The sequence below is a fragment of the Telopea speciosissima genome, chromosome 3 (genome assembly GCF_018873765.1).
Source record: "Telopea speciosissima isolate NSW1024214 ecotype Mountain lineage chromosome 3, Tspe_v1, whole genome shotgun sequence".
In the NCBI taxonomy this organism is placed as follows: Eukaryota; Viridiplantae; Streptophyta; class Magnoliopsida; order Proteales; family Proteaceae; genus Telopea; species Telopea speciosissima.
This window is the reverse complement of record NC_057918.1, coordinates 15149804-15162369: the sequence shown is the minus strand read 5'-3', so window position 1 is coordinate 15162369 and position 12566 is coordinate 15149804. Positions and strand designations below refer to the sequence as shown.

Sequence of the window (12566 nt, the reverse complement as noted above, 5' to 3'; positions counted from 1 at the left end):
GGGAATAACTACGGAGTCACATTGCCTTTCAGTGTTTGGGGAGGAATTGAAGTGGATTTTGGTTTGGATTTTGTAAGAGGGAGACGGTAGAGTGCAGAAGAAGATGATTTGCGTTTCGATATTGGGAATAATCTTTATTCACAAGTCCTTGTTCCAAGTTGGCTTCATCTAGAAGAGAGGGCATAACAATTGTGTTCTGCAATTCCTGATATTTTTAGTGCATTTAGGAATATTCTAATTTCATGAAAATCAGATAAGGGGGGAGGGAGGCCTTAACCCTCCCCCCCTACAAGCTGCATGAACTCTTATCTCAGGAGATTTTCACATACCATAGCCGAACTTCATCACCCCATGAATAGGAATGTACACGGATCGGATTCGACTCGGATAGTGCTAAACGGATACGGACACAGAAACTGATTTCGGCTATTCATTTACACCCCTACCCATGAACATATTCCGCTGGTCAGACTTTTAACAGTTCCAGACTTCCAGTTGCCATCCCTACCCACCGATCTGGTAGCAACCAAAATGGACTCTTCCTACATTCAAAAACCACCAACAGAACTGCTACAATTTTAGAACAAACTCAATTATATCTCAAATGGTGACAAACTGCCAACCAAATGACAGTCAGATCAACCCACCAAACATCCTCCATCAAAGATTTCCAAAACCAAATTGAGATCCTGAATGAAGATGCTGAGTGGATAATATTAGGGAATTTCCCACTTTGATTTTGCTTTCACTCATTCAACAGATAAAAGTCCATTCAAATTTGCCGCCATTCGATCTTCCAGTTCAAAATTCAAACTCAAAAGTCAGGTTCAAAATTCAAAAGTGTATTGAACTACTAATGATCCTCAAAAGTAGTAGAAGAAAAGAGGAAAGAAACCTAACTACTACCCCACAGGCCACAACAGCCAAATCATTCCCTCTGGTCCACCAACATTCCCAATCAATTTTGAATAAAACAAACGAACAAACTAATTTCAATACGGAATCAAATTTCAGTTTATTGTTCTAAATAACCTTATAGGTAGAAAATATGATTAAAAAAATACATGCAACATCAACCTGAAAAAAAATATCACTCCAAACTTCATCCAAAAGCTCAGAGAGATAAAAGATCAAAATACAACCAGCTACACGACTACTAAGCCAAAGCTAACAAAGAAGTGCCGGTGGTAACTGTTAATCAAAGTCCTATTAAGCTGTGCCATTGGGTAGTTCAGCTTTCTTGGGTGGGTTTAGTTCATCCCATGCTTCAATCCATGTGACCATGGCATCACCTAGCTTCTCAAAGTAAGGATCAATCTTACCAAGCTTCTCTTTCACTTGCTTAGAGAGTTCAATGTAACACTGTTGAACAGTTGTGCACTCCTTTGGAAGGGTTGCAGCCTGGAAGAATGGGATAATGTCTTCTTGCCAGAAGATGCCCTTGTACTCTTTCTTCAGGTTCACAAATGGGTTGCTTGCTTTGCTGTGCCAGATGTAAGGCAGACCAGTCTTGACACCCCATCCCAAATGGTCACAAATCACCTACAAAATCATAAATAGATCTCACTTTAACAATTCTACACTTTTGGATCACCACATTGTTTTTATCCCCTTTTCTAAAGAGAAACAGAATTTATGGCGACTGAATTCATGGCCTACATACAGTAAGTAACCAACATTTGGGCACAAAACTATTTTGAACAAAGACTCTTGCAGATTTGATTCAAAAAAACAATGCAAAGGACAAAGGGAACAGAACAGACCCTAGTTTTGCTCGCCCTCCCACCCCCACCCCCCCCCCCCAAAAAAAAAAATTAACAGAGCCCAGCAGCACCAATTAATGGTTAAAATAAACACAATTGTGAACTTGGTTGTAAGAAAACTAGCTCCCTGCTCCTAGGCAATAAGAAGTTTGAAACAAGTACCTAAACAAAACAAAAAACCTAAGTATCTAAATATAAAATTAAATTGAAAATGGGTGAATGAAATACCTTGATGCACCAGCCTGCCCACATATCGTCGTAACGTCCAATGGGCTGACCATCACCCATGAGTCCAAAGTACATTGCAGGGCCAATCAACTCACGGTCGAATGTCAGATTCATACCACACATGGGGAACAGGGTACCCTTTGGTATGGTTAGCACTGCATCTACAAACCTGACAAAGAGAAGAAGATTTTTTAACTAAGAAAGGGAAAAAACTTCAGAAAACAAGTGGATTTCTAACATGTTTATTAAGGGGTTCTTCTAGAACTAGAAGGGATTATCAATATACTTTACCTAGTGTTCTTTTCAAGAGGCTTGACAAGTTGGGTAGGAGCATCATAGTCAGGGATGTTGAGCCAGAGGCCATGAGATACGGCTGTGGGAACACCCTGACGGAGACTGAATGGGTATCCTCGGACAAAGTCTGCACCATCTCTGAATGGATCATACAGTGTGTTGAAGAAGAAGGGAGTGGATGGGGTAAGAATGTTCTTAATGTGCTGTTCAAGTGCATTGATCTCTTTCCCAGATGGATCTTTAGCAACCTGTGTATAACAAAAGGATCATCAGACACAAAATCAGATAATGAGATTAAGCATAAAAAGGAGAACAAAATCGGGGTGAAATGAAACACAGTATTGGCAACCCGAGTATGACAAAACACACACAAAAAAATGATAATTAAACGCAGGCCTAATGATGAGTATCCAAAGAGCAAATAAGACTGATCTGCCACCAATTCCCTGATTTCAACTAAAACTCATTGAATGTTGCTCAAATCCAGTCAACTGCTTGCTCATGGCTGTTACCCAAAACAGATCTAGTTCATGATAAGATTACTAGGATAAAGAATGTCCACAAAATGGGAGAAATTTTTTTTTTTTTTTTTTGTTGGGGGGTGGGGGGTGGGGGAGAGGGGAGATGGGTGTGGTTAGTTAGACACTATTCTGTGGAATGATCTCCATCTTAAACTTACTAATAACCATCATTAAGTTATAATCACCTTATGCTCAAGATCTGACCCACACTTCACATCAGTTTTCTAAAATCAAATAACACTGATCACCAGAACAATGACCGACCCAAGTTTTTTCAAATCATGTTGGGGACAGAGAAATCAAACACACAAGACTTTCACATCACTTATTTTCAAAGAAAAAAAAGATGTACGACAGATCCAATGCCACCCGATAAGTTCAAAGCAGATCACTCCCAAAGGATACATCAAGAAAACCAACTGACCTAAAAAAAAACCAGAAACCTAAACATTCAATTAAGTTTTAAACTCAGATATAGAAAACAAAATTCAGGATTTAAACATTGCAATAAGTACATTATTCTCAAAAAAAAACAACCCAAAATGTTACATTTTTCTTCATTAAAAAAAAAAAACCCAGATCCAAATCAACAATGCCATAACCCCACACCCCAACATAAAACCCAACCAAAACCTCACTGACAAAGCAGTAACGAAAGCTACTAAAACCCAAAACCCTCCCAAAACATGCATCACGAAGCCCAGAAAACAAAATTCCAAATTTCGCATAAAAAAAAATAAAATTTAAGGAACGGAAAAGGCTTACAAAGCAATCATCGTCGATGGTGAAAATGTACTTCTTCTTGGACACCATGTAGCCGAAGCAACGGCAAGCAGAGTCCTTGAAGGAGATACAAGAAGCCTTAGGACCCAAAATCCTGTTAATATCATTACGATTGTAAAGCTCGTAATCAAACCCTTCAGGGACATTGATGGTCTTGGTAGGATCACCATCCTGAACAATAATCAAATGGTATGGTTGGAAGAATGGCCTCCACATCTCTAGAAAATCGAGATTCCTAATGGTGGGTATGACAATATCAAGTTCATCCTTCAACAAAGGGGTCGCTGCATGCGCCATCTGAGCAAAAAAGATCGAATGAGATCCGATCTGAACAGGAAGAGAAGGGAGAAACTCAAACAGAGAAAGTTTCAACGGGTGAAGACCATAGAAGGTAAGCGTCACTATATAAACCTCTCAACACGGACGTGGCACGTGTGAGATCGGCATAGATGGCACGAGTGAAGCATTTCGTTGAGTGGTGTTAGAGTTCGTGAGGACCCATTCAAACCCGCCGGTGTTTTTGGACTTTTTCTGTGGAAGATACGAAGAACGGAGAAAAGCAGGAAAATCTCATATGGGGATTGGGGACCCACCTAAATTGGATTCCATCTGTGCGGCTCAAGCAGTACAAGGATGGTTCTCACCTGAGCTGCACTTGAAAATCTCCACCTTTTCTTTTCAAATTTGGTTTCCGTCGGTCTTAGCCTGATTGGAAGCTGACCCACTAATTCAACGGTAGAGATTGATTGCTTGGTAAGAAATCATAGATAGTCAACCATGAGAAGAAAAGGGAGTAGAGTTACTTTAGATAGAAGATCTTTACTAATTCCAGGAAAATGAAGGAAAGAGGGGAAAGCGTGTGAAAATGGAAAAGCTGTAAACGTGTATAGGGAATCGAGGAGGAGGTTTTCCCTCCTTGTATGAAGGGAATGTGGCGTCGAATAGAAGGGAATAATATGGAATGAAGAGAGAGAGAGAGAGAGAGAGTTCCCGCAAAATACGGTGTCACAGTTATAATTAAGGATTTATGGTACATTATCAGATTTTCTCCACCAGTTTAAGAAGGTTCTATTTATAAATTGGGTGATATAAATTTTGGAAAACGTTCATGTACTAACAACCCCTTATGGTAACTGTTCCATTGGGATAGACTAGGGATAGACTAGGAATCGGTATCGATCTCCACTAATATTGATACGAATTGATCGATTTAATATCAATTCTTCAAACCATGATCTAGATCGGTAACAATCGATTCCGATCCATAGCTCTTTCTCTTGTCCATACGGTTAACAGAGAAATGAGGAATATTATCCCTCTTATTACATTTAAGGATGTCAAAATGATCCGAAAACAAATAATTGGAACCGAAATTGAAATTGATTATAGAAAACCAAATAGAATAAATTGGTTCAGTTTTAGTTTTGAATGTAAATTTTCAGCTTGGTTTGATTGTGAATAGAAAATCCTCGGTCCAAAATTGATAAACCAAATAGAAATTGAATAAGTTATAACCTGTTAAATCAAATAGAAATCGAATTGCAATATATAGGAAGTGTGTCGATCAATTTAATTAATAAAGAGTTTATTTATATATTTGATTGCATTATATTAATGGAAGGATTTTGTTAACAATTGAAGGACAAAATTGGGTATTCTGTATAAATGGTCATCACATTGTGTGTTGTTACGAATATTAATTCTGAAACATTACACGTATATATTGAAATAGATCACATGAGAATCTTGAATGAACAATTGTGAGATGTTTGTGAATTACCAAAAAAAAAAGATGTAAGATTCTCATTAGTAATTAATGATTGTTTCTTGACTTGAGAAACCCTGCTCTCTATGAAAGGCGGAAATCCTGTCCCTCATGATACTTCCACACACAATCTCATTGGCCTCCCCACGCATGAATGGGCCAAGCTCACCCACAAAGAACGCTCCCCCATTTTTAGGTGAAAATCTTAGTAGAACATCCCAATGAGATCCTATTTATTTCTTATTTTTGCAAGCATAGGAAAGGGATCATTGATTAAGTTAATTGTAGTTTTAAGCCAATAATCAAATTTAATTTAAACCAGATAACCAAAATTAGTTAATACTCGATTTCGGTTTTAAAAAATTGAACCAAATGGTAATGGATTCGATTTTGATTTATACATCTTACATCACGAACACAGCTGGAACCGAACCAATAAATACCCTTAATTAATTGCATCACTCCAGCAAATCAAACAAGGGTAATGCCAAATGATTTTGACCTTCTTACGTTACATGGATTCTGACTACTAAACCAAATTGATTCTTTGGAATGCTTCTTCCATATCTTCACCAATAAAAATTTTAGTATTAATTTTTTTTTTTAATACAACGAACGGATCTTTATAAGATGCATGGTTTTTTTATATAGAAGAGCCCATGCATCCATCATCCATCTATCAAGCATATTTTCACCCAAAAAAATAAAAATCTATCAAGCATATCATTGAGTCTTTATTTAATCATTTCGAATAATTGTTTCTTTTAAGTACGTGAGAGAGAGAAAGAGAGATTATTATTATGGAACCCTAATTATTAGTTTCCTAGTAGAAGCCCTTATCTCTGTGAAAGCAAAGCAGGGGTAAGACTACGTACATTATGACCCTCAAATCTCGCAGTGGTGGAAGCCTTGTGCATTAGGTACGCATTTTTTAAAAATCTTAAAAAATTTCTCTTTTTCTTTTTTTAGGAAAAAAAATGATTTAATTGTTCAATAGTATGAATTTCAAAAAATGATTTAGTGTTTCATAGTATGATAGAAATTGTAATAATAATGATACCATGATAATGAGATTCTTCATCTCTTTAAGGTTTCAGAGCATTTTGTAGTGTTTTCGCCTGTATGGATGGGGTCATGACTCATGAGGCAACAATAACAGGGAGGGAGCATATCTTGGAGGTGGGACCCATGGTGTATGGCTGTATGTTTCTTTTAATTTTTTGACCATTCAGCATCTATGCAATTGCATGCTTACATGCATGATTAAGATCAAGAGTTCAAATTAACAGCCCAATTATTCAATCCTCCAACTAAAAATTAAGATTTATGTGACATCCAGATTTGTGATAGCTCTTAACTCAACATCTGTTTCTCCTAAATTCTAATTCTAATGTGTGTTTAGTTAAAATAATTATAAGAAGAGAAAAAGATTGTCACGACGTCAACGTGCAATTTTCTTGTCACATGAATTTTTTTTTTTATTATTTTCTTTCATTTATCCTGAAATTATGGTCCACATATGGATGATATTTTTTTCAAGATATCCATTGATGTGATGTGTAGATTTCTTTTCACGCTGTCAGCATAGGGAACCCTCTCCCATAATAATAATAATAATAAATATTGTTAATACAATAAATGTAGGTCTCAAGGGCTTCACATGCTTTGCCTTGATGATTTGCATGTGAATTTTCTTTGAATAAAATTCAATAAATTACTCAAAAGACCTAACCTCAATTAGTAGAGTTAGGTCCAAATTACAGGGTTCAATAGAAACCCACTTGCAATTTCTCAATCCCTCCCCTTTGTAGTTTGGTATGGACTCTAGGTGGTGGAAGGTTTATTATACGTAGATCTAATGTAGCAAATAAAATCATTTTGGCTTGATCTGTTTTGTAGGAAAAAAAAAGGGAAGGACATTGAAATTTAACCAACCTAAAATGAAAATTTGGGTAATGATTGTCTCACAATGACAATGATTGTATAACTAATTTCAAAATGGATAGATTGTGCACTCCTATGCCTAGATTCAATAGGTGGTGAAATGACCATTCTACCCCCACCACGATCGATGTCCATGTGTGCATTGTCATTCGCTCATGTATTGGCATAGGAACCATGCAACCAGACAATGACCCTTTCCCTTTCAGAATATTCCAAATATGGTTATCAACTTTATTTTAGTTTGAAATCAAATCTCTTTGATTTGAAAAGTAAACGAAACATTACTTTTAAGATTTATAATTACCAAAAATGGAAAGAATTTGAGATAGACTATACAATCATGATTACAAATTTTATTTTTTTTTTTTAATTTTAATTATTATATATTTTTTCTTTCTATTTATTTGCAATTAGACAGAATCTACTATGTAACGAGATCCATCCTCCAATAAAGAGATCTTTCGCTGATGATTTCATTTTCATCAAATGAAAGCATTTGGCAAATGGAATCTAGAATTAGCGGAAAAATGAGTGGAGACAACCATTTTTGAATTGAAGTGTGTGGCATACATGATGCACTAGTTTGTGTGCATATATTTTGAGACCAGTCGTATGGTTCCTATGCCCAGAGACAAGAGTTCACGAAAAGACCGTTCAATCCCTAGTAAAAAAAAAATCTCATCCAAACCAATGCCTTTATGCATATTCACATTGATCCCTATGGTAATGCAAGGGTTACACACTTGATTAGCATTCTCTTGCCCATTTTAATAATAAATTAATTAATTCACCGTCAAAGAAACAACAAATTAAGAATTAAAATGGTAAAAGAATAGCAAATAAACAAAAAAGATTAAGAAGGAACTAAGCTAATTAATGATTGTTATGTAAATGATTAATCAAAGAAGTCAGGTGGTGGTTAGGAAGGGCGGGCTTTGCAGTTAACACTACAAAAATAGTATTGACTAGCTTGTTGTCCCGTCCCCTACCCTCTCACAATAATAATTATTTTTTAAATAGAGAGTTAGGGGGGTGCCTTTGCCTCTGGGGGAGGTAATTAAAGGTGGTTGTTAGTATATAAGCGGGGGGGATTGGATTCACGATGGCTTCCCGATATTTTCGGCGCAAATTAGCACAATGGCATATGCTACGTAGCTTTACTTTACTTGTACAACGGTGGACCCTTTCCTTTCCTTTACTTTTCTTATTCTTATTAATAAATTTGTTAATATTATGTGGGAAAGTGTCGGTAGAAATATGGACAGCCACACCTCTCTCTTTCTTTTTCTCCAGTTGTTGTTGTTGTTGTTGTTGTAGTGTTGTGTCATCATCCATATGTACGTGTGAGGGGAGTGAACAAATTTGCTTCTGAGAACGTGTTTGACAGCCAAAAATTAGGTCATACCCCACGAACTATATTTATACACACATATATATATATATATATATATATATATATATATATATATATATGAGACACAGATGTGTTGTTACTAGTATTAACTAATAATTAATTAATATCTAACAAATGATTCGTGCTAAGCTGGTACTAAAAGTGATATTGTACCAAACAATCTATCTAAATATAATATGGGAAAGAGAACGCCATCGCGTCGTGCAGCCCACGCTGCCCCTATATCCTGACACAAGGTTATGTGAAATGACCATTGCACACCTTGGAAACCCTAGAAATGACTAAGGGTGCAATGGTCATTTTGCATACCCCCAATAATAGGGCACATAAATGGAGGTGGTGCGTCTGATGCGATCAGGTGGCGTTCTTTCCCTCATATAAAATTCAATGTCTCTCAAATCATTATTATAATATGCCCTTAAACCTTCCAAAGGCATTTTTTTGACCTTCAGATCATTACATTTATAGTCTTTGTGTCCATTGGATAGCTTTTCAATTCTTTTTATTGACTTGTACTTTTTGTACTCGTCAAGGATTCCACCTCCATCTCTTATAAGGTATAACCAATTATGTTTAAATCTTCTTATTATATAGTCATGTTTAATAATAAAAAATTAAAAAAAAAAAAACAAAAACAAAAGATCATTGTCTAGTTATGTGGCCCAACACTAGCACCAGCACCAGCACCAGCACAAGACCAATGAGAAAGTGTAGAGGCATCCATATGAATGTGATTTTTAATTTCACAAAAGCAAGACAGTGATTTCACACACTCTTGTGTCTAATCACACGGCCCCTCCTTGCGCCATGATATAGGATCATGCAAAGTATTGCTCCACCCATTGTAAAATAAAAATATCTCATATATGTTGATGCCCTTACAAAAACTGTCATTAACATGTGCTGCTACAAAGGCCACACAATCAGGCAGCGATCCCTATGAGAAGGAGAAACTTCTTCTCGAACATTGTGTTTATTGGATATAATTAAAAGCTAGACACCAAAAATCATTCATAAAATAGAAGGATTAGAAAAAATTATAACATATATATGAGAGATGTGATTGGAGAGTGTGGCAACACAGAATCCATGAATTAGTTTAGATTAAGAAACATTTACGTACGTAATTCCAAGCCCAACTAATAGAGTAGTACATCAAAGACAGACTAGCTTAGGTAGCCCATGAATTTTCTTGCTGGTCCACAAATAAAGTGGTAGCAATAGCATATATATATATATAACCTGCATGAAATAATTATTTTTTAGCATTCTTGAACTTGATATTCCTTTCATCAATCATCATCTAGGGCATGTTTGGAACAGCTTAGATCATCAATTTTGGTTGGGTCTCCACCCTTCTTGCTTCCTAGAAGCCAGCCCATAAGAAGGAGCCTAAAGCTCCTTGCCCCCAAACATGCGCTTTGATTTCAACCTGTTTAACTGTTGTATATTGTAATTTATGCTTATTGTTGTGTATGTGCAACTGCAGGGTTTTGTTTGGGGTAGCGCTTCATGCTCAAGATTCTCATTCTATTGATGCTACAAGTATCTATGATATACTAGGTGGCTAGGTCATCCTAAAAAAAGGGGTGTGTTTAGTATACAAGGGTCCCGTCATTGCGGGGTTTGCAGAGGATCATAATGTACATAGTCTTATCCTTGCTTTCGCTACAAGGTTGGTGGAAATTGAACATTGATGGCTCTTCCTTGGGCAACCCAGGATCAATTGGGACAGGGGGAATAATTCGGGATCACTTAGGAGCGATTTTAAGATGCTTCTCTCAGTACCAAGGAGTGGGCTCAAACTACATGGCTGAGCTGGGGGCCTTTTTTACTGGAGTTGACCATGCTAGAGAAATGGGAGCTGAAAATATTTGAATTGAATGCGACTCGGAGGCGGTCGTCTCTACAATTCTCTCTAGTAAGCTTCCTTGGTATCTAATGAATAAGTGGTGGAAGGCCTCATCTTTTTTGGACATTATCAGGTGGCGAATCACTCATTGCTACAGATAAGCAAATTCTGCAGCTGATGCGCTTGCAACCCACGCAGCGAAAAGGAAATGCACCACTTGTTGGACTAGTCCACCCCATTTTATTATGCAGACTGTCTATTGGGAAGCGCTAGAACAGCCTTTCTATAGATTTACTTAGATTGCATCTTGGGTTAACGGTAAACTAAGGGCTATGCCGAAGGTTTCACGTTAGAACTCAGGATAGTTTTTTTGGAAATCATGAGTCATTCCTTGTACATATTTTCCCATTTCTTATATATATACATTGCTGATCTTTAGCAAAAAAATTATCCTTGCTTTCGCAAAGAAGCTGTTTCGAAACTCGAATCCGTGACCACTTGGTCACAACGGAACAATCTTACCATTGCACCAAAGCCCACCCTCGTGGCTATGTCATCCTCTGCAGACCTCATGGTTAAACCTCTCATTTGAGGAGTTGGTCTTATGCCAACTGAGCTTACCCTTTGGGTTAATACTTTGGTGTTTCATCTTGTCTGACTTAAGAAAATTTGTTATCGTCCATTACTTTTTCCAGCTTTTAAATAATAAATACTTTAAAAAAAAAATTCCATCTCTCTCTCTCTCTCTCTCACCTCGCATTTATTATCTTCATCAGCTTCTTTGGCATAGAAGCCATGGTTTTAAAACGTGGAATTGGGATAGAATCGGTTCACAAATCCAAAAACAGAGAATCACCAGTATCAAATTGATAGAAATTGAGATCAATCATGTCGACTCCGATTCACCGATCCAATTTCCAATTCTTAAAACCTTGGACTTCTGCCTCTTTTCTTCTCCATCTGGGAGGCACACGTGGAGATTCAATAGGGGTGAAGATGAGTCATGGTCGTTGTGGTGGCACTTGGGGAGGAATATATATTTTTTTTGGGTGAAAGAGAGGGGAGGAATAAAGTAGCTCCTTTGTTGAATTCTTCATTCAAATGTTGAAACCTACCTGTGTCATTCTTTCTGGGTCATCTTTTGCAAGAGCAATAGTGTTGCTTCTTCCACAAGCTCGCCTTTGAGAGTAGCTCCTGAACGAAATGTTTTGGTTCCTCTTAGCTCAGTTCAAGTCCAACCCAGCCCTGAGGTCAATGAGAGATCTCAGCCCAGGCCCAATCCTGTCGGGCTTAGCCCGACCCTGATTGACTCTGACCAGGCTGGGCAGGACAGGGTCGGGTTGGTCCTAATTGACCCTGATTCTATGCATGAGAGAGAGAGAGAGAGAGAGAGAGAGAGAGAGAGAGAGAGATGATTGACATTGCATCTTGAACACATACAGCTTTATGTCATAATTCTATAGAAAATGAAAGCCCTTGATGAGATGTTAACCTACAATTTAACCTAAAAACTTAAAATGTTGAATACTTTTATCAAACTTTCGTTCAATAAACTTTCTTTTGTGCAAAGAGGCATTGATTTAGACGGGAGTTTTAATTTCATTGAGGACTGAATGGTCTTTTTACACATTCCTATGTCTGGACATAGAAACCTTGCGACTAGTTAGCGTTCTTTTTCCCTAATTGCTTATAGTAAACTGTATTTTTAAGAAATGGATCTTATTCAATGCCCTTTTGACAGCAGAATCACAAGTGGTTTTAGAGGCCCATGCAACTCTTCATGTTCCTCAAGTACTGTGAACCATTATTTCTGATGATCCACCTTTAAATTCAAGTTTCAAGATGGCCTATGTTTAATTTTTCGAATGGCCCAGCTTCAAGTAAACCCTCACCCTCTCGCCTATCAAGAGAAAACATAATTATTATTATTATATGTAAAGGCACCTGTGGAACTTTCTGCCTTTTAAGAGGGTACATCGATCTTTTCACGTTGGGTTGTGTT

The 12566-nt window shown here is 37.2% G+C and overlaps 1 protein-coding gene across 1 annotated transcript; it reads right to left on the bottom strand.

The window, feature by feature from the left end:
• Positions 1–990: 990 nt before the first annotated feature.
• On the bottom strand, positions 991–3936 carry LOC122654262 (probable UDP-arabinopyranose mutase 1). Its single transcript, XM_043848265.1, has 4 exons — positions 3572–3936; positions 2283–2533; positions 1992–2160; positions 991–1542 (listed from the first exon to the last, which is right to left on the bottom strand). The coding sequence occupies exons 1-4, from the start codon at positions 3884–3886 to the stop codon at positions 1210–1212; spliced, it is 1068 nt and encodes a 355-aa protein (XP_043704200.1). The 5' UTR covers positions 3887–3936; the 3' UTR covers positions 991–1209.
• Between the last annotated feature and the right edge of the window lie 8630 nt (positions 3937–12566).

Bases quoted from the DNA above. Each gene is read 5' to 3' on its own strand.
- LOC122654262 (XM_043848265.1), bottom strand. From the start codon at position 3,886: ATGGCGCATGCAGCGACCCCTTTGTTGAAGGATGAACTTGATATTGTC. The intron at 2,534-3,571 runs GTAAGCCTTTTC...TGTTATACACAG, and splicing joins CCATCGACGATGATTGCTTT to GTTGCTAAAGATCCATCTGG. The intron at 1,543-1,991 runs GTATTTCATTCA...ATGATTTTGTAG, and splicing joins GGGCAGGCTGGTGCATCAAG to GTGATTTGTGACCATTTGGG.